This window comes from Gavia stellata, chromosome 17 (assembly GCF_030936135.1).
Source record: "Gavia stellata isolate bGavSte3 chromosome 17, bGavSte3.hap2, whole genome shotgun sequence".
Lineage (NCBI taxonomy): Eukaryota > Metazoa > Chordata > Aves > Gaviiformes > Gaviidae > Gavia > Gavia stellata.
Genome location: NC_082610.1, coordinates 11,437,817 through 11,460,912, shown reverse-complemented (window position 1 = coordinate 11,460,912; position 23,096 = coordinate 11,437,817). Strand labels below are relative to the sequence as shown.

The following is a 23,096-nucleotide window of genomic DNA, read 5'->3' as shown; positions in this document are numbered from 1 at the left end:
CTCGAGGCCCAGCGCGGCTCCCGCTGCTGGGCTTTCTCCTTCCCGGGGCTGTGTGAAACACCCTTTTCCTGAGCCTGAGGGACCAGACCCCAGGGGCAGGTAAACCGGGGACCCTCGGCCCATGGCTGAACCCCCTGAGAGGGGCAGGTAGGGGCGCCCGTTGCGCTGGGGAGGGGGGCGTTGCGTGGCCCTTGGGCTGAGGGGGGCTGTTGGCCTGGATGGCGGGTGGCCGTTGGGCTGAGGAGAGGGGGCCCTTCGGCGGCCGTCGAGCTGGGGGGGGGGGCGTCGTGCAGTCGTGGGGCTGAGGGAGGGGGGCGTTGGGCTGAGGAAGGTGCCCTTGGGCTGAGGAGGGGGCCGGCGGCGGGAGCTGCGCTGAGGGGAGCGGGCCCTCCCCGGCGGGCGCCGGGCGGGAGGGCGGGCGGGAGGGAGGGAAGGAGCGGCAGAGCCGGGAGAGCGGAGCAGGAGCTGCCTCAAATGCTTGAAATAATTCCGCTTCCGTTCAGAGCCGGGAGCAGCCTCCCACGGCATCGGGGCCTCGGACCCGTCTCCTCCATCCCCGAGCGCCGGCTGGGCCATCATGGCAACCTCCCCCCAGAAGTCCCCTTCTTCCCCCAAGTCCCCCACCCCTAAATCTCCCCCGTCCAGAAAGAAAGATGACTCCTTTCTGGGCAAGCTCGGCGGCACGCTGGCGAGGAGGAAAAAAGCCAAAGAAGGTAAAAATTACAGGTTTGCACGTTTCCTGGGAGTTACCTTAAAATGGGGGGGGAGGAGGAGGAGACAGGGGGAGAGGAAAAGGCTCTGGGGAGCGGGAGGAAGGGGCTGACTGGGGAAGGACATGCGGGGGGGGGGGGTGGGCAGGCGAGCATCGAGGGTGGAGCGCGCCGCCTTGTCCCCGCGGCCTCGCCGGGACCGGGAGGGAGCCGCTCCCCGGTGCCGCTCCCCGGTGCCAGCGCGTCACGGCGGGGAAACGCGGGAGCGCGGGCGGGCGCCGGCCGGGACACACCCCACCCACCCTCGCCGCCGCTGTCGCCGCTCTGACGGCCCTCCGCGCCGGAGCGGGGGGTGCGCTGCGGCCGAGGAGGGCCCGCCGGACCGCCGGCTGGGCGGCGGGGGGGGGCGGGGGGGGGGGAGCCGCGGAGCGCGGGCCGGGTGAGCGGTGCCCCCCGTGTGGGGGGCAGTGCTGAGCTCGTACCGCGGGACGGGGTCAGAGACGGGCAGGGCAGGTCGGACTGGGGTGCCTGGGCCGGAGGAAGGGAGTGTTCCCTTCAGTAGGTGAAGCGCTCCGGCGGGCGAGGGCCGCGGCGGCCTGCGGGCCCCAGCGCCTCGCGGCTCTGCGCAGCTGGGGAGGGCCTGGGGCTTGTCCGGGTTGCGGGCGCTGCACGCCTCGGCCGCGCCTCTCTGCCCGTCAGGAGTACTTGCGTCTTAAGTTGTGGTACAAAGCCCCAAAAACTTTATGTCAAATCCTCTTTGACTCGTAATGTGCTGCTTTATATTGGTGTACAGCACGGTCGATGAACGTTGCTCTGAGAAACCAGTGTAATGCACACAACTGATTTAATGTTTCTAATAGTAATCATTCCTCAAAGGCTTAAAACGTAACCTGATTATTCCTGTACTAAGCAAAAAAACCTTGCCTTACAACAGTGGACCTTGGAAGAAGACTGAGCATGTACAACAGTCTGGTTCTCTGTCTATACATACGAATTAGTATCCATCCCCTACTGAATCGGCCTATTTAAAATCCCATGAGACAGAGAATTGGAATTTAACCTCACTCACCCATGATTTTCACAGCCGATGTTAATTTAAATAAAATGCAAATAGAGCCAAAGTAACAGTCACTTCAAAACAGTTTTTCAAGCAACGCTCATTGCTTGCGAGTGTGAAGAAGGGTGTTATGTTCAGCAGACCCTTGCTTCTGATGTATACATGGGTAATGGAACCAGGCACGGTTTTTCAGAGAAGTACCAGTGCTGCGGACAAGGCCGATACAACTTTGGCGAGTACAGCCCCTCACTCTAACTGCCACATCGTCTTTCTGAGATGTGTGGTTTTGCTTTTCAATTAAAGTGCATGTTGCGCGATTGTGCTCACATCGGTTGGCTTTTTTCTGGTCATTGCTGGTGGCTCAGAAGTTGATGAAATAGTAAATAATGGCAAGCTTTATTAGTTACCCAGTTTCTTATTCTGTTAGGGTATTTTTTAATATTAGTGGCATTGAACTAGCAACAATTTTCTGTGATGAGTCTATATTGTAGTTATGTTTAGAGATCTTTAATTTCTCCTGTTTGTAGTAGATTTATATGTCCAGTACTATTATTACAAAACAGTGCTGTTTTCCTCAGTGACAGATCTAAGTCACAAACCTCCAGTAAACTGTTAGAGGCAGCAGTTACTTTTATCCACAATCTTGTAATCTTACAAAAATATGTATTCTGTGAAATCATATTTCTTCTCATTACTTCTATGTCTGTATTAAATTTATTAACTAAAACCTGCACCTGCAATTTCATTATCTCATCATATTGATATTTACCCTTTTGAAATTTTGGAACAACATTAGTGTTGTCCTTGTCCTTTGTGCTTCCTGATTTTCTGAAGTCTATTTAAAAGTAACAGTGGTTTGGAGAAAGGTGTTTTTTGTTTTTTTTAAACTTTGTTGAGGAGTTATTTGCTGACAGAAGAAAAAGTATTTTATTCACCTTAACATCCTTCTTACTTCTGCATGTATTTATCACATTTCTTTAGTGGAAGCACGTATAGTGGTGAGATTGATACTATCCTGTCTTCCTTGTTTGGTTAGTTTTAGCAGATTCAGATGGCTTCAAAGCTGATAAATCCCTACTGTGAAGCCTGTTCTCTTCATGCTTCCTAAGCGTTCCTCCACTAGAAATGAGTATGGGTTTGCAAACTTACTCATGAGTCACCTTGTTTCTTGCAGGCTGTAATACACATGGGTTCCATCTTAAGTTGTTCTGCCACGGTTTGTAGGGCTTCAGGTGTATCTGAAGTCTAGCTAGGAACTTCATATAGGAGGTCAGATTGCTTGTTCATCCAGGCTCTGTTCTTTGATTTTTATTTTTTTTTCCCTGCTTTAATTGACCTATCTAGTGGCAGGTTTCCTATAGAGACAGGTCTCGGTCATAGGAGTGCATGGTTATTCAACTGTTACCATGTGTAATGTATTAGAAGGTGTTCAAGCATAAGTCACAGGCATTTGAAAAAAAATGTTTTTTCTGCTGGCCATGTTCAGACCTTCAACTTTTGTAAACAAGAATGAAGTACTCTTGGATGGCACCTTTACTCTTCATATTTTTTGTAGAACATCAGGATCTATTCTCTAATCCAGTCTGTTAGTCTGAGATAGATAGATAGCCCATTTTGTTGTGAGGGGTGATCTCTGATCATCTAAGGTCTCTAAATATGATGAACTGTTACAAACTCTTCAGAAATAATGCTGTGGTTTTTTCTGTATAGGGTATTCATTTCCCCTTTTACCTACTTAGTCTTGTGCTTTGTGATTTTAATATTCCAGTAGACTAAATCCACGTTCTGCTTCACCTATGTCAGTATTTCTTCATGAGGCAACAATTCTGGTTATTCCCATTTATTGTTATCTTTAATGTATGGGCAGTAGAACAAGTATTCTTCTTTTAGATGAATGCAGACTATGCAAAAGATGCCTCTAATATCCCATTCTCCTAATGAACTGGGTTATAGACCTGGCTAGAGCTACTATGGCTTTTTTCCAACCTACGTGCCTCAGGGGCTACCAAGAGGCTGCTGCACACACACCTCTCTTTTGTTCTTCTGCTGCACGCCCTTCTGTTTGTGTTAAGCCAGACCATGCTCAGGGTGCACACCTGGAATCAAAACCTCTGGAGCATACCCAGGTCTTGCAGCTTAGCAATAGGTCAAGAAAGTCAGTGGGACTTGGTGCGCTTACGGTAAATAAGGCGCAAAATTTCTCTATCTTTCAGTTGGTGTAAGTTCTGCTGTTACATAGTGGACAGAAACTTACTGATTTACTTCAGTATTTTACCATGGGGGCTAAGAATTAGTGTTTTTAAATGATGCAAAAATGTTTTATCTATTGTAGGGAGTATACTAATTACAGACTATCTGTGTTATATATGTAGTTAACTGCTGTAGATGATACTTGATTGTACGAATATGGTTTTTGTATTTATGCCATCAACAGGCATTTTGATCATATTCAAAATTATATTTTTATATATTGCAACAATAGAGCCATTGCCAAAATGCTCCACCAAATGAAAATCCATTAGGATCTGAAGTGACATTACGGTGAAGAATAATGCAGACTATTTATGAAGGGAGTAAAGTCTATGTAGTTTTAGATGTAGCAAAGTAGTTTATAATACAATATAAAATGGATTTTTTGTAGTAACATTAATTTATATGTGTGAATATATATAATATATAGCAAGCCTTGCCTAATGAACTTCTAAATTCTTGGCAATGGTAAGTATTCCACCCTTGTTAGAGATAAGAACATTGCAGACAAGTGAAATGAATTCTCTAATATTACAGTACAAGTTGTTCACCAAAACAGAGAGAGTAACCTGAGCTACTGTTACTTAAGGTATGACTAATTCCTGCTTACATCCCGTGTAATAGCTCAAGACATACGTTAATCTGGAAATTAAAGAGAATTGTCATTAAAGAGAATATCTCATAAGATCTGAAATTTGGACCTCAAATTTGCTTATGTCGTCATCTGTCACGTAGGATCTTAGCCTGGTTTTCGTTTACACTATCTCATTCCCATTTTATCTAATGAGAAAATTGTGAGCTAATACTAGAATATTTGATGACCTGTTTACGACTGAACTGTCATATGCAAAAATTATTTGTAGTTTACAGTAAGATTCTGTTCCTTTCATTCCTGAAAAGCATTCAAAGACTTAGCCACCCCATACATGCTACTGGAGGATTCCAGTTCTTATCTAGCAGGAGTTAAGATGCATGGTGGAGCTCATTGTATTAGCAAAAACCAACCACAAATTAAAAATTTTTTGTAAACTCCTTATAGTAGTCTGCATTGTGTACTAAACATATCTTTATACAAGTGCAAGGAGAGAACAGAATTACCTCTTTTTTTTGATGTAGGGGTGTGTGTTGTGCTACCTTATGGAATTTTCATGGTGGATTCAGTAAGATCATGTGTGATTGTCCTCCTTGAATTTTCCTGGCCTGGCAATTATAGACACGGAAATTTCACCCCTCCTAATAGTTTACCTTAGTGGAGAGTCTTAAGAATTGGCCCCTGACATGCTAATAAATTTGTGGCACATTTGGGAATGAAGAGCAAAGTTCAGCATTGCTTAAATTGCGAAGGAGCAGATGGGAAACAGGCAGCTTGGACCCATGAATTTGGTAGAGAGCCATTACTGCTCATTGTATGGGCTCAGTTGATTTTCTGATTGATATGACATCAATTTCAGTAAATTGACTGCTCTTCTGCCTAGTCTATTTGGTGTTGATGGGCAGGAGAAGGAATGAATTTTCTTCCGGCTTTCACTTAGGATAGTTCTTCTTTTTCTTTTGTATGTCTTGTTTTGATTTCATTTTGGTATTTGAGGTCACAGCAGGCCGTATTCTCTGTATAGGGAAGAGTATGTTAACAGTGTAAAATATTGTAGATTCTGCTATTTCTTCATAACAAACTTCAATTTCTTAATCTTTACTTTGTTGCCATCATGCATTTCACAGAATAATAGGAAATTAGAACAAATTAAAAATACAAATTAAGAATAAGTGTATGGTGATGAGTGCTTTTCAGGTGTTTTAAGTAAAATTTTTCTCTTTCTGGAATCCATGACTAAAATGCCTTGTTGTGTGAGAGATCATGCCTTGGTCTGGCTATGGGCATTTTACTATGAAATAAATACATTTCTTAATATACGAGAAGTGTTCTGCTGAATTTTAATTGACATATTTGAATGATTTTCTTTGGACCTGCTTCTGCAACTTCTTTTTTGAGTAGAGTAATGCACTACTGGTGCAAAGGACTATTTTTTTTTTATATCCATAGACTTTTGTTTTGCTTGTCTGTTTCTCATGTGAGAGATTCTAGACTAGCTTAAATGCTTTGCAGGCTTTTTCTTTTCTACTGCTCTCACCTGATGCTGTATTTAAAATGCAGATGAAGCTGAAAGAACTGATAGATGTCCTACCATCATATTTGCTAATACGTAGTGCAAATGATGCAAGTGGGCCACTGAATGCTAATTTCATATTGGTGCTTTGAAGACGGTGTGTAGTGTGTTCTATGAAAAGGAAATGGCATGGAGAAGGCCTTATCATCACTCTTATATCAGTACTTTTGAATGTCTATCTTTTACTGCAGCGTATCAGTACATCGACCCTAGGCCTTCTTGTGCCATGAGAATAGCTGAACAGCTGTTTCTGATGTCTGACATAACGCGCTTTACCTCCAACCTTAGTGTATAGCAACTGAAATGTGCTTACAATCTTTCCCCTATATACTGTGTTACATATTCCCATGTCCCTCATGTAATGCCCCAGGCGCATCATAGACAGCTGCATAGCTGATGCTGGACAAAACCTATTAGTACCACCATTGAAATAATTTTTGCCTTAGAGCAAGTTCTGTTAAGTAGATAAAATACTTCTGTTAAGTGGAAGGAACATGGAAATCGAAAAGAACGTGGAAATCGAAAAGAAAAATAGAGGGAAGACTCACCTGCTTTGCTTTGTCATTTCATTGCTATAAGCCTTCTGAGCACATCTACAGTGTATGAAAGGAAGACAGACTAGTCAAGAGGAGAGCATTGGGTTTTTGTTTCCATCCTTTGAATGCAAATTGTCAGGGGATACCTGGGGAGGCCTCTTTGCTCTGACCGTTGAAGGGGTTGCTCAGTGGAAAGATAATTGCCTCTGAAACACTTCTGTCAGCGTAGACAGAATACCCAACTGTTGCTTATGCTGGGATGGCAGTAGCCCTCCAGATGCAATTCTCAGGCATATATGTAAATGACAGCTCCAACATGCTTGAAGCTGTTTGTCATCTGTCAAGCTGTGCTGCACTGGGTTTGTGCGGGTGAAAGGGTAACTGCTGTAGCCTTTGATAGCTTTTGGGTCTGCCTCTCCCTTCCCTTCCTGCTGCTGCCTCCTCTTTCCGCAAGTGCTGCTCTCTGCAATAAACATAAACTAATCAGCAGTGTTAGCTGTTATCTGCAAGACACTGTTAAGCATATATTATTGTTTATATGTGGCTAAATCGAGGGCCAGGTCCTATTATGTTAGGCACTGTGCTTTCACAAACAGTGTGAAAAGCCTCTCCATGCGATAATTTGCAACCTAGAGCTCTGTATCTGTATATCTTGCATATTTTTGTGGCTTTTTTCCTCCTGTAATCTGCATTTTAACATTATTCCCAGCATTTCAGTTTTTCTAGGACTTGTGGTCTCATTGGGAATTTTATCTAATGCATTTTCTCTTTGTTTTTGGTTTCAAGAGACTTTTTTTTCTTTTTTCTTTTTTTTTTTTAATAGGCTTTGGCTCTGGTTCATTCAGCAAAAAGTATGAAAATATTACCTGTGAGTGCATTTCTGAATCTCAGAAGTCACAGATCATCCCAAATTTACTCTAAAAAAGTCATTGTTTTAACCAAATATTCATGTAGGGCCCAGTCCAATTATGCTTGGTCCATGTGTTTCATCTACAGCAATCAAATGTGTGGGAACGTGTGAGTCCCAGATGCCTACATTTTTGCCAGACAGGTTATTGAGTCTATATCCGGAGGTACCCTGTCATGGTACAGCTGAGCGTATCGGTGCCTGCTTTATGTGAATGTCTCCTAGCATGTGTAAACATATGTGAAGGGGTTAGATCATATAGGATTGTAAATATAGGATACGTAAAATGCGCCGACAGCATTGAGATTGGTACAAAATGCAGCACTGCCAACCTCGTCTCTGCCCGAGAGGAGGCAAAGGAGGCTGTGGTGGTGTCTCTCTGGAGGCAGGAGGACCCATGTGTGCAGTAGGGGATGTGTGTGAAGAGGACGCAGAGCCAGGCTCTCCCGCCTGTTCCCACAAGAGCACTCCCAATCGTTAAGTCCATGCAGTTGGTTTTGAACTAACTAGAGTGACACAGAATTTTATTTTTTTTTTTTCACTCTATGCATGACTAAGTTCTGAAACATTGCTATAGGATGTTTTGGATGCCAGAAATACTTTTTAAAAGGGAGGGGAGGCTAAAAATGGGTCTGGGTGGATTCTAGAATAATAAAAAAAAAAAGTCTGCAGTGGCCCACATGTGAATCATGTAGGCCATCATAGACATTTCAGATTCAGAAGTCATTAAATACCTATCATGAAATCCACAGCTATTAAGAAGCTTATACCAAGGCAAGAAATTCTGTTGGTTTGCTTTTCGCTGTTTGTATTGTTAAGAATGCATTTCTGCCAGGGCCAGGACCCTGGACGTTGATGTGCTGTTCTAACCCAGTACAGCCATTAATTCTGTTGTTCTCTGACTACCTGCATGTGGGCGTAGAGACACTGAACTCTGTCTTTGCATTTGACTTCCAAAAGCAGCCTTGGATAATGTGGGCAAGTTAACTGTTACAGAAGTATGGCTTTTATTTCCTGTGGTTTTTCCTGTTTGAACAGTTTCTTCATCGTCTGAGTCTACAGGTTTCATACAGGATAAAACTAAACATCTAAACGTGCATGGAATGGGTTAAAGGAAGGGGGGTGGTGAAGAGGAGCAGAGCAAGGGGTCTGGCTGCAGAAAGCAGCTGCTCTCTGAGGTGCTGCCGGGCTGGGAGGAGGGACAGGGCTGGAGGGCAGGGCCGGGAGGATGTCTTCCATAAGGCTGTGTCCATCCCTTCCTCTCCTCTCTTCAGCAGCAGCGGCTCCCCACCTCTCCTTGTGCGCCTTGGTTGCAGCGGTCACTGCTGAGCTCTTTAGGGTGCTGTGAGTGGACATGGATGAGGGTGCTTGGTGGCTTGGCAGTGCTTGTTGCTACAGCAGCTGTTCCCCATGTGTGGGGAAGGGGTGGTGGCCACAAGCTGCCAGCTGGACTGTGCTGTTACAGAGACTGACAAGCTTGGGTTGCAGCATTACTGAATAGTTATGATTGGAAGGGACCTCTGGAGATCATCTAAAGATTCAGGTGCCTCATGGTTCAGGATCTCAGCTGAGGGAAGGTGGACTGGACCGGTCCACCAAGCTTGTACCTCTGACTGGCCACGTGTGATGAAGGCATGGTGACAGCATACTCTGTCAGTTCTTTTCAGTATCTGCTGTAGTTGGCTAGATGCATAGCAATTATCTAGATGAAAGGTAAAAAAGATTAAAGTGGTGAAGTAAAATCAGCATTAAACAAGTGGCTGAAGAGCCTCCAGTGCTTCCAAATTACAGGACGGAGCCATGGAAAGAAGGGAAAAACAACTAGAAACCAGTTCAGACTGATGTACTTTTATTTCAATGTTTATTTTTTCTTTACATCTCCAGATTTAAAATATGCTATCCCTGATATCAGACTCGTAAAAACATGCAACCGGTCTTCAACATGGAGGTGGATATAATCAAGTGAAGCAGTAGAAGAGAGTAAATATGAAGTTCTCATTTTCATCCTCAGTAAAGTGAGTGTGCTGTCAAGAGAATCCGTAGTTTTAGAACTCCAGCATTTCCTTTAGCATTTAAGGAATCTGCCCTGAAGGTAAGAGAAGACCAAGACTGACAAAGAGAAAAGTTCTCGCTGGGTTTGATTACTGCTTGTGGGGTTCTACATCTCCTGAAACCCCTCAGCTTAAAGGCAGCTTCCTGTAAGTGCAGGTCTGTGCTTCTGTGAATCTCCTGTGGACAGAATCTCTGGCATACATCCTACTTTTTCTTTTCTCTCTTTAATGCCTTCTGCAACCAGTAAACCGTGCCCTTCCTGCAGACTGAATAGTTTAATACTGGGCTCTCTGCCTTTCTCACTGACTTTAAGATAAGGACAGTCCAGTTCTTTTGTTACTTCACTGTATCTGAGATCAAGTGCTTCATATTAACTTAATCCACAGAGTTCTGCAGTCTTTTTCAGCAAAATGGTGATGGAGCTGACAGTGAAATCATCAGTTGTAGGGGCACAGTTCTTTGCGAAGTGAAGCTTTAGAAAAGTAGTGGTTGAGGTGTACCTAAAATGTTGTTGCTTTCCCATCTGCTGCTTCTGCCCTCTTCCTCCCCACACAACTTCCTACTAAAATATACAGTGCTGTTGACTTGTGTCCCTAATGATAGGCTATTTTCTTAGCTAAACTGCAGCCAAAACCAAAAAGAGATGACCCTTGAAAGGGCAGTTAATATTGCACTAGGTGCAGGCAGTGCTATGCTGGGAGCAGTGTGATGTCATTTTGCGTGAGAGAGGATGAGCTGGAAGGCAGGAGATTTTGTAGTGCTTCACATTTTCACTTGCAGCTCTTCCAAATGCAGGGCTGGGGTGGGGCTGAAGGCTTAGCTTGCTCTCTGTGTGTTCCTCGTGCCTTCTCCAGCTCATAGTAGTTCCTGTGCTGCTTTGAGTATGTAGCTGTACTCAGCACTGAGTAGCAAGGCGCTCAGAGCCTTGCTCTTTTTATGTATCATCATACATTTTCTGTTTGGTGTGCTAATACTTATTAATAAATAACATTACTTGGTTTTAATACCCTTGTCCCTTTTGGGATTGGGTGTGTATGTGTGTGTTGAGTGCACCAGTGAGTTAATTCACTTTGGTGACCAGACTGAAATACAAACAAAAGATGTCTTGGACCAAAAGCAAAATGAGATGAGCAGCTTTATGTGAATCCTTAGCCTACCATGCAACTATCCCTTGACAACCTGTGCTCAGGCCAGAGAAAACCAAGGGCCAGGAAAAAAAAAGTAAAACAGGGATGTGACTGGTCAAGAGTGAGTTGTATTGGCAGGGCTGTATTAGGAAGATTAGCCACCATCTGTTCACCCTAATCCTGCACCTGGCTCTAGACTGTGCCACTGTTCAACCAAGTGATGATCTTACTCAAAATATTAAAGAATTGCAGGGTTAAGTAACAAGGCTCTACAGTCTCCCAAATGTTCTGCTTTCCTTTTAGTTTTGTTGTGGTCCCTGTGAAATAATTGCATGTGGTGCTATAAAACGATCTTATTGTATATGTGGATTTAATACAAAATTAAAGAGAGCACATTGGTCATGAGTTAGCGATACTGCTTTTATTTTAGTCTTTTTATTTCTCTTCGTGACTTCTTATAGATGTTTGTGTTGAGCACCACATAGCACACCATGGTTGACGATATCTTACTCATCTTTTTTTTCTTAGATAATTAATTTTGCAAAAGAAAACACATAGAATACATACTTCCGTCATTCTTGGTAGCTGTAGTCATGGTTAAGTCCTTTCGGCTTTTCTGATTTCTGCTTAGCATAGAGCTGATTCTGCGCTTTTCCCTTCCTGTGGAGTGATAGAGCAGTCTATGGCACTGACCCAGTGGTGGGTGAGATTAGCCTTTATTTAGAGTGAAACCTATGAAATTCCACTTGGAAAAAGGGACTTTAGTCAGGGTGGTAGGAGAGGGCGTGCAACAATTGTCAGTGACCACTGCCTCCCTTCAAAAGCTCTGAGACTGAAGGGTGGGGTAGAGTGAGGAGCAGCTGTTCAGCTCCAGAAGAGTAGAGATGTCCCAGACATGAAAATACAATCTCATACTGCAAAAGCTTTGAAAGCATAAAAAATCCTAAATGTAGTCTAAACTTTATAATTTCCTGAGTGTTTCTTTAATATAGGGTTCATCATTTGTTTTAATGGAATGTGTGTTCACAAGAAGAAGAATCGATCACCACATCTTTAGTATTTGTACTGAAGTCTCATGTACTACTTAAATATCTTTTGCCTGCCTTTGCATGCAGTAAGACAACTTTTAAGTGCCCTAATCAGAGCTGTCCTCTTGGCTTTGGTGGCTGCAGCAGTGCACAAGCAAACAATTCAGGTGAGGTTAACTATGCTAGAAACAGGATGGAGAAAGGGAGTTATGAAATGGTTTTTTTAAATGTGTTTTTCTGTATTATCCTTTGGAGATACCAGCTTTTTCCACTAGCTACGTTTCTTTGGTCATTTTCATAAAATGCTTTCCTTTGTTCATGTCTACTAAAAATAGATAAAGCTCCATGTTATCAGTGGTGTTCAACAGGTAGACTTCAACATAGCCCATTCCAGGTAGTCTGCAGGTAATGACTGCTGGTTTCTTTTATGTTAGGACTTAATACTCCAGCTTCTCATTTACCCCAGAGGAAGAATGTAAGTTGCTTCTCATTGCCTGGCCATGGGCTTTCTGGCCCTACCTTCTAAGAGATGCGTGTTACTCTGTCAGTGCTGTCCTGCCAGTTGTACCTGCACTTCTTCAGCTCACAATTGATTACAGTCAAAGACTTGGGTGTTAAGCAATCATAGGGCTATGGTGGTCCACCTTCCTGGCTCAGCAAACAAGCAGGCATCGTACTTCGCAAACAGATGGACAGGGGTACAGGCAGCCTAGAGAGCATGTGTGCAGCAAGGGTGGGTGTTGAGGTCAGAATTTCCCAGACAAGAATGTCTAAATTGCTGTGCCCTACTTATCCAACTGTGAGCTGGATTAATGAAAGGGAGAGTTTAGACAGAGAAGTACTTTGGGTACATTTAGTGGCAGAAGAGAGAGATGTTTTCTTTTGTATCTGTACAGGTGGTCCTTTTGAGGCAAGCCAAAATAAGCTTCCTCACCTGGGTAACGGCCTGAATAGGTTGGCAGGGTGTGAATCCATTTTCAATGTGTGTAAAGAAAAGCGTAACAGTTTGCCAGTGTACAGCCTTTCATTTATTTTTTTCTTAACAAGTTTCTTCTTCGACCATTGAGTTAGGCTGAGGCCTAATAATTTTTTTTCTTTTAACCGTAGGCGGTTCTAAAGCAGCAAACTATTAATAGTGAAATATTGGTTTAGAAGAACACTAATGCACAGGGGATTCTAGAGCAAACGAGGCAATGCTGTCAATGGTTCAGATTGTTCTTAATTACAATAATGGCATTATAGGAGCTGCAGTTGCTGTCGGGCACAAAAGAAGATAATGATAATGTCAGAGTGCTCAGAGTAAATGCAGTATAATGTATTGCAGTACTGGATTCAAAAGATGATATGCCTAACTTGTCGTCAGAGTGCATGAAGAAGAAGAATGGTAAAAGGCCAGAACAGTTTTTATTGTAACTATGTAGTTCAGGGTTTTGAGGTTTTTTTTGTGGCCTATGCTTTCAGGCTTAAGAAGAAATGTCAGGTCTCATGTGTTTAAATGATGTGTATTAATTTTACTAGAAGGTGTGATCACATCTGTCCTCCCCACTTGGAATGAATAAAATCCTCCTTGCTTTGAGAAGGAAAGGAAATATGTATTGGCTCAGTACTCTCATACCCTCAACGCATTTGATACTGATCCTGTTAGAATAAAAGAACATGAACATGGTAGATTTGGCCGTGAGTCAGAATTTGCCCCAGTAGCCTTTGGAAATATGTCCAGATCTATTTGATGCATGTGATCCCTATTTTATAATGAGACAAAAAAATTCAACTCTTGCGTTTTGGGGATGTTTCAAAGCTGGATTTGAATTTTATGGCTAGAGGCCAAATCTGAACTGTAGCACTTGTAAACATTTTAAGGCCATATGCGGTGCACTCAAATTCATTACTGTAGAGGAAGAGACTTTACTGTTTTACTGCAAAATAAAACATGCAGCAAAGCAGCTTGTGGTCTCAGATTCTTGTCACTGCTTTGTTACAATTCTCAATTATAGGTAAGAACAGACAATAGTCTGGAAGATAGTGGTGGTGTTCCTCATTATACCACGAGTGTTCAAAGTGGTGGGTTGAATTGGAAAAAAAATAATCAGCATCGAGTTGATTTGCATCTTTATTATTTTGTTCATGTTTAACTGACTTGAAACAGTTAATCACAAATGAAACAATTTATACAGAATCTGAATAAATAATTTTTAGGTGTTGTCTCATGCACAGAATGCCAGTATGCTTTGTAAATAAACATTTTCCTAAACGGACAGCAGGGTGCAGGTGCTGTATAGGGCACAAGGTGGCTCCAGTTCATGAGGAAAGCTGGCGTGAGCGGAGTTAAGTGCCCTGAATTAGTTCACAGGAATCAGCTAGAAGTGTGTCAGAATGGAGCTCAGCATTTCTCTGTATTGCAGGTCTGGTATTTTGAATATGAACTGAATCTTAATGCGTCTTTGGAAGAAGACTGTGTCTAGTCTTAGAGTAGGACTGGTAAATTTAGATTGCATTTTGCTTCTCGTATTTAATTTTTGAAGGAGTTACCCCAGTGGATTTTGTCAGACATTCTGAGCTAAGTTGCTTTTGTCTGAGTAAAAGGTAACAACTCTATGTGCAGAACAGCATTCCCAGGGTAAGCTACAGAGAAAACAGAGCTGGTGTGTACAGTAAGAGCAGAAATGTAAAGTAAGCTAACAGAGATTCAAAGGTTCATGAGAAAGGTTTTTATCAAGCAGGTCATTAAAATTTCATGGGTAGGGGAGAGAATAGAATAAGTTGATACGAAAATCCCGTATTATAACCAAACTTAATCAAAAATGCTTTGTGTCTGTTGTTGGTCTTGCATGCTGTACCAACAACATTTTTGTTTTCGGAGTCTCTTAGAAGTGAATTACTTGCCCATGCTATTTCCAACATAATAATAGCTGCTAATAGTCTGCCCTTACACAAAACATCTTCATCTGAGCATTTCTAAACACCTGAGACTTTTTGAGTGAGGACAGAAGGGGAAAAATGTTTGTTCTATCAGTACCATCTGCTTGGGCCAACAGAGACAGAAGAAGGTAAATTGAATTGATTTACTTATGTGATCTTTTGCAGGGTAAGAAGTGGAAGCAAGCAGTGGTCTCCTAATTTCAGTGTTTAGTCTTGCTCCATTAGATAGCGCTTTTTGCCAATCACAGTTTTTCTTGGTTTTTTAAACTCTCTGTTGTATGTCTTGATATGGTCTAGAGTTTTATATGAAACGGAACTTCTAACTTTTTTTTGTTTGTGTTTTTTTGTTGTTGTTCTTGTTGTTTTTAATAACAACTTAGTGTTTAATTTTTTTGTTTCTGTGAACCAGGCAGAAATTTTCTGGGTTTTGCATTTTTTAATTTGCTTTACATACTGTTGCAGCAGGCATTATATTAGATAAATATATGAAGAAATAGCATTTCTTAATGTGATCTTTGCCTCTATCCCAAAGAAGGAGGAATTGGTTAAGAGGTTTAAGCTGTTTTACTTAATAACAATCTTTCTCAAAGTAATATCAGGTGTTAAAACAGTCATAAATCTAACTTTGCCATGTTATTTATTTTAAAAGTCTTAAAGCTTATAGTTTTCCTCTCTAACATCTAATGTTAAATACAGCAAAACAGATTAGGTACAAGACCTAAATAGAGTTAATATTAAAAATAAAATAGTCCAAAGAACCATTTTAACTAAGTAGATTCTTTGTATTTTCAGTTTTCCAAATGAATATTATCAAAAGTTAAATGTGGGCATGATTACAATTAGTAACTCCACATATTAGCTCTAATCCCTTTGTTCTTCATTCAGACAGAACGCCCATTACGGTCAAAGAAAGTTTTGACTGAATAAGGAATACAACAACTGGCTCTAGTTTTAGTACATATAGGGCCAGATTGTGGGTCACAGCCAGCTTAAAAGTGTACAGCTCCAGTGATTCCAGATCTTGTGCATAATAGGCAGATCCTTCACACTGTTATGACGGTCCTTTATTAACATGTCAAATACAGAAGGAAAAAACCTGGCAATTTTATGGCTGCTGAGAATCTTATTAGCATGTCTTAATGTTTTGTGTTTCTGAGCTGAAATTATGCAAATATGTCTTCAAAAACATTTCCCTGTTTTCATGAGAGAGTGAAGAAAATAGAAGTAATCAAAAATTGGAATTAAATACTCAAATAGTTTAGCCAATTAATAAATCTGCAGTTGCAGAATAGAAGGTCTGTAGGCTGGAGCTGGCTCTTAACTTAATGTTAACTTACATTTAATTAGCCAGACCAGATGGAAGCTGGCTAAGCTTTGCATGAAGGCTTGTGGGAAAAAGACATAATCTTCCATTTTGTCAAAGGAACTAATACCACAGATTAAAGGTCGGTGTTCTTTTCACAATTTAAAGAGTGGATGCATAGTGGCTGACAGCAAGAAACAGCAAGGGCACTAACAAATTAGCTTAACCCCTAGATGACTAGTATACGAGCGCTGCTTTGTTTGATTGCCCAGTTCAAACCATTGGTCTCCAGTTTCAGTAATAAATCCCAGAGAGATAACAATGTCTGTAAATTTTATTCTTTTGCTGGGAAAGTAGAGTCGTATGTAGGCAGTTAGCATGGATAGAGAGATGAAGCTCTGGGAAAGGTTTTCTTACTCAACCGAGTAAAAATTCATGCTGTTCAGATGCTAAGCACTTGGGATCAGTCTGACAAACCACTTAATTCCTTGCTTAACAATAAGCATGCAAGCAGACAAGTCAAGTAGACAAGTCAAGAAACCATTCATGTGCTCAAAGAGGTGCATACATGGATCAAGTCAGAGTGCGCAGAGCTTAAGGGCTGAATCAGACACATACTACGTTAAGGCTTGAAAATGTAGTGGAAAGAATGAAGTGGATCTGTCAGACTGAACTGTAAGCATAGCTGCAAGAAATTACACATTTTAAAAATAAGGAAATTAGAGTCCATTAAAAAAAAAAAGAAAAAAAGAAAGGGGCTAGGTTTATGCTAATTTTGGTTGGACTTGATGATCTTACAGGTCTTTTCCAACCTTAGTGATTCTGTGATTCTAATTGTTTGAGCATTTAACGAGTCTTTGGGGATACTTCCTCGTGGTTTCAGCAAGGTAGGACAGAGTTCTTTCTGAAGTTGAGAATAGTAACTTACCTACCAAGAAAATAAGGAAAACTTAACGTTGCTGTGAAATACTGACGACACATTGCTTGTGCAGAAAGTAAGGTAGCCCTCTGAAGTAGGTAATAATTATTATAACTTTGGTCTGCCATCTTTGCATATCTTATTTACAGTGGAAATACTTGTGCAAAGTCTAGCTTGGGAAAGGAGGCTGGGAAATAAGCACCTGGTTTTTGAATCGGGTTTATGTTGGTGTTCATGTCCAGCACTAGGGAATTAGATATCTGGTGGATTTTACCAGCTGAGATGCAGGCACCTGTAGAGCTGGTAGGTGTCTTTTGGACACCCAAAGACATCCCTTCAGGTGCCTAAATAGCTACTTAAATTCCCACAACGTCTAATCCCCTGTTAGTCTAACACAATGTATTTTTAAACACTTAAAAACAAGCCTTTCAAAACATTCTGGAGCTTGCTTCTGTTTTGTAAACTTTTTTGCTACCAGTCCATCTTGCCTAGTTTGTCACATCTAAACTTTCCCATAGTGGTCAAAAATCCACTACTCTTTGACGGTTGTATCTCTTAAGTAAAATTATTTGGATGAGATTGGGTCAGTTCTTACGAAGAGTGGAGTATCTTGCAAATCTCAGTTAATAATCTATGCTTGCTGACAATCCCAGGAGAGAGGGCTAGGGAACTGAACAAACATGAAAAGTCTGCAGCCTGTTTATGATTGCCTTGTGTAGATGGAGATTCAGTATGCTGAGGTGACGAAATCTGTTTACTGCAGCATTCTTAGACTGTGGATAAACACAAGACTCCAGCCCCATACTCTGCAAGGTGCATGAATTAAAAAAAATAATTTTAGGGGGGAAAGCCCTTCTACTGTGTGAGGCGAACTGGAGCATGTATGGATTTGAAATCCTATCAAGTACTTTGAAAGCTGTATTCACATGTATGTATGTTGATGCTTTCATCTCTTTTCTCATTTTTAAATTTTTATAACCTGGGGATGGAAGAAGAATTTTACTAGTCACCATTTACTAGACCACATTTATCTACAGTTACCAAATGATGGCATTGTAGATACCACAGTTATTTTCCATTTTGAGTTACTGACATATTTCAGATACCACTTGGTGGCAAAATATTTGAAGGGAATGGTAAATTTAAAACCAATTCTGGTTGCAAATGACAGAATTAGCATTTATCAAGTGGCTCACTTCAGCCGTTGTAAACGCAGAGAAGTAAAGGAGTAGGTACTGCACTTTTGGCAGAACTGTAGGTAGTATGCAAATATTTTTTTACTTTCCTTGTCAGATAAAACTTAACACTGCACACCTAAACCCAGCTTGTGTTCTCTGATAAATGCCCACTGCCTCATATAGAGAGTATAGTATAGCCCAGTAGGATTTGTCCCAATAAGCACATCTGAAGAGAACATTTAGGAACAAAGTCATTCATTTACCTTTGATAAGTGTGTTGGATGTCTTCAGGCGGGGATCACATTCAATTTCATAAGGGCATGAGTATCTATGAATTCTACCTTCATTAAAAGTCTTACAAAAAACACTGTTGAAATCAGAAGAGTTTGGGAACTGCCTTTTTCATGGAAGTACTGTGCAGTATGAAACTTGCCAAAAACTAATGGATTGTTTGCAGGAAATTGGAAGTTAAAGTGCATGAGTCAGTCTGCTTCAAGGCTGAACAGTTTCCACTGGACTTAAATAATGAATGCCAAGACCTAGAGACAGTACAATCAGCTGCATCAGTTTTCTTCAGTTGTTTCATCCAGGCACTGTAGAGGATTCTATGTTTAGCGGAGTCCTCCTTGTCATTTAGTTCCCCAGGCTTTAAACGTGTTAGCATATGTTGTTGTTACCGTCATTGAAACCTTTGCAGAAGCAGCACCAACCCAAGCATTTTTATTTTTGCTTCAAAGCAGTTACTACAGAGTATGGGCTAGAATGTGAAGTTTCAGGGACTTCATCTGCAGAAAACAACCACCCACTTTCATAATGTCAATCTCCAGAAAAGGAGAGGATCATTTCTTTATTCAGAAGTGATACATTTTAGCTTCACACTTTTCACAGGCAGTGTGATGGGAGGTAGATGATGTGTCTCCATCCTTTCACAGTTGCTCATGACAGTGTCACTGCTGAGGTACAAAGATCACTGTGTGCCTAGAGTCACAGAATTACAGAATGGTTGAGGTTGGAAGGGACCTCTGGAGGTCACCTGGTCCAACCCCCCTGCCCAAGTAGGGCCACCTAGAGCCAGCATGTCCACATGGCTTTTGAATATCTTCAAGGATGGAGACTCTACAACCTCTCTGGGCAATCTGTGCCAATGCTTAGTCACTCTCACAGTAAAAATGTTCTTCCTGATGTTCAGATGGAACCTCCTGTGTTTTGGTTTGTGCCCGTTACCTCTGGTCCTGTCACTAGGCACTACTGAAAAGAGTCTAGCTCTGCCTTTTTTACAGCCTCCCTTCAGATATTTGTGTGTGCACATTGATGAGATCCACCTGAGCCTTCTCTTCTCTAGGCTAAACAGTCCCAGCTCTCTCAGCCTCTCCACATGAGAGATGCTGCAGGCCATTAATCATCTTTGTGGCCCTTCACTGGACTCTCTCCAGTAGCTCCACATGTCTCTTGCACAGGAGAGCTCAGAACTGGGCACAGTACTCCGGGTTTGAAAGTACATGTGTGAGGCTCTCCCCTGTGTCTCCACTGCTTTTCCACCATGCACAGCATCCATGCAGCACAGCATCCATGCAGCTCTTCAGCTGTGGCTTGGCCAAGAGTATGGGCATGAGGTTTTAAGAAAATTTGAGTATGCTGCCATATGAAATTCATATGAAGTTGGGTCAAATGTTTCTTGGTGAGATTTAGTCTGAGTAAGCTTAACATTATTTAGAAGAGCAATTAACCACTTTTTCAAATAGAGAATAGTCCTGGTTCAGGAGGAAAGAATTTATATTTTTTGTTTTCTCCCCCCCCCCCCCGCCTTCTTTCTTTTTTCTTCAATTAGATGGAAACATGACTGAGGTTTTCAGAGCCGACTAGAGAATTTTGCTGCACTGACTCAATATAACGTTCTGTTGCCAAGTCTACTATTTGGCTCTGAAAATCCCAACCTGAGATGTGCTCACCTAGAGCACGCCTTCTAAATAATGGCTACAGACTCAGCTGTATTAATTTACATGCATGAACCAGAGTGCAATTTCTGTTCCCTTTGACCCCAAAAGGTAAGTATTTCCTCTGGGTGTTTCATTGGAGAAGACCATCTAAAGGCTCCAGAGAAATCATACTGTTTCAGGTCTTGAAAGAAAAGCTGAATTATACCAGTGGGTATAATTGTTTGGTACTTTTCTAATGTTTGTAATTTAAATAAGAATGTTAGATTTTTATTTCTTTTGTTAATTTAATATTTCACTTAATAAGCATTTTTTTATAAATAGCAACTATGTCTTTTATATCTGCTAGTTAACATAAAAACAGGCAAGCAAAGGCCCGACCAGCTCGTCACTTACTGGCCAGAGATGTACAGCTGTAGACAAGTATGAGACACATATGATGGCTTTTCAGAATGCTCTGCCAGCCTCCAACAATTTGTCATTGGCAACTCTTTTTATGTACGATTACTAAACTTCTCTCCAAATATTTTCTTGGGTGAATTTTCCCATTTGGCCTTTGACCATGTGAAGTTTTTGGTACCTTCAGTGTGCTACATAAGGAGAGTCTCAGTTTTACTGTGAGCTTTTCAAAGATCCATCCCTTAACGTTGGTTGTATTTTCTGGAATATTGTTTTTTGAGCGCACGTTCCCTCTTCACCTTCTCTGCTGAATGATCATGTGGTCCTGAGTGTGCATGATTTCATGTGCATAGCCGGATATTAGAAAGCTCCAGCATTAATGCTGTAGTTTCATTAGCCTTACAAGCTGACTGAAAGATGGAGTCTCACTCTGAGCATAACCCCTGGGGTGTTGCCTCCCTTGAGCCAATTCAAGTGTTAGTGTGGCTGTGGAATGACTGGGGTCGGGAACTGACATAGGTTAAAACTAACCTTTTTTTTGTTTACTGATTGGTTAGTTTTAATCTGAAGCTCTTTCCTGATGCAGTTTATCATAAGGCCATGTGCATGCTTGTGATGATCATGTGAGAGTGAGAACAAGCAACAAGTTTGGGGAACAAGGTATAATCACCGCTTTCAAAAGCAGTGGCCATGGCACAGGTTCCTGCGTTAGGTTTGGGTATTTAATAATCATGTGCCTCGGTTTCCAGATATGTGAAATGGAGCAGTGGCGAGGATTCAATTTGAAAAGCCATTTGAGCTTTCTAGATGAAAAATGTTAAGGGTTATTAAGTGTGAATGTGGTGAAAGGCTTAGCGGACAGGTGTGGCTTAAAGAAATGGTTTGAAATCCAGTAATTTAGTTCTAGGTTTAATTGAAAGTTGTAATCCCAGCAATTGGTGCCAATGTCTTCTAGGATTTAAATCTAACGCACTGAAGCGTGTAATTTAAGGCTTTACAGAACAGTGTCAGCACATATACGCTTATCACTCAGCACGTGTTAGTATTATTCCTGTGGAATGCTCTTAATTAAAAATCCAGTAGTTGCTTACAGTGCATTTGATGCATACTATCATGAGTGCTCAGTCAAGTTAGCAGAAAAATAAAATAAGAATGATTTTTCTCAGAGGTACAGTATAATTGGCAGACACTTTTGTATCTGATGTTATCATTAACATGCAGGAGGTTTCCGCAAGAGACTCCTTGTTGATCAAATTATTTCTGTTTTCCTCTTCCAAATCCTAATACTAGCTTTAGTATGAGGAAAGTGACTTTAAGTTGGTACACCAGAAAACAGGATGCTTTTGCAGCAAAATAGCCACTAGGGCATGTCTAGTTTACACATTGTACTCTAACATCTCAAAAGCTAGCTTTGTTTTGGAAAAGTTACACCCAGAAAATCTCTTGATAAATTGGAGAAATTTTTTGCCTTTTTTTTTTTTTTGAAGGCGAGGAACACACACCAAAATAAGTGTTTTGTGATACAATATTGCTTCTTTCTGAAATCTTAGTTGGTTTTTTTTTGAATGGTGTGTAGCTGGTGCTCAGTAGATAGGGTTAATTGTTTCAGTGTGAGCAACTGAAGTTTTAAATATGAATTCTAACTTTTTGACCCCATTAATCATAAAACTGCCTGACCTATCTTGCTTACTGTAACACTGCTTTTTTTTATTTGATGAGTCATGAGCATATATTAAATATAGTTTCTTTAAAAAATAAAAAAAAGCCCTGCTTGCATCTTAAAAAGATTTTGCAAGCTAAGAATTTAGCATATATATGTCAGTACATATTGCAGTGGGCTTATGATATAATAGCTTCAATGAAAATTAAATCCAAATTAGAGTAGACTTTGAAAAATGGTTGTGGGCACATGTTTCTGGGAGTGGCTGGAAGAACTTACTGTAGGGGAAGGTTCAGTCATGTGTGTGCTCTACCTAGAAACCAGATAGGGTGGTGTTTCTGGTTAAAGCAAGATGGAGAATTTAAAGCAGGGAACCAATGAATATGAAAATTTATTTTTGTGTTTACACAAAAAGAAAAACTCCAGCTATGCTCTAATTCATTTTCTTTGCTTCACCTTCCAAAAATATTTTTAGAAATTCAATAAAAGGCATTAAAGTATTTCAGCAAACTAGTTGGTTGTTTTTTGGGTTTTGGTTTTTTTTTTTTTTTTTTAGAATGCCATTAAAACTTCTTTGGAGAGGAAAAAAAACCTCTTGAGGACCAAAACCCTGCCCTCTTGTTACAGCCCAGCACTTACATGGCTGCAGAGCTGTTTAACCCACTCTGTGCACAGTAATCACAGAGTTAGAGCTGAGAGAAAACTGGACAAAGACTGGTGACAATACGTAGTTACGTCTGTTGTTCAGTTAAAAAACAAGTGTGCTTTGAAGTCCATAGCCTTCTAAATGTGTAAGAATATTTAACTCCTGTATGCCTGGGGGCTATTTTGCTTCAAGGCATGGGGCATGCTGCCGCTTTGTATTTCAGAGTGCTTTGCTGAACTGAAGTGAATCCTGGCAGTGCCCCTCCGAGGGCTGCGATTGCCCCGTGAGTGGGTGGGGAAACTGAGG

At 41.3% G+C, this 23,096-nt stretch overlaps 1 protein-coding gene across 1 annotated transcript in view; it reads left to right on the top strand.

Moving 5' to 3' along the window:
* Positions 1-540: 540 nt before the first annotated feature.
* The window catches only part of PARVA (parvin alpha), a 68,738-nt gene continuing 46,182 nt past the window's right edge, over positions 541-23,096 (top strand). Inside the window, exon 1 of the mRNA XM_059825794.1 lies at positions 541-713. Within this exon, the coding sequence (XP_059681777.1) occupies positions 578-713 (136 nt within the window). The 5' untranslated portion in view covers positions 541-577. The remainder of the gene's footprint in view (positions 714-23,096) is intronic.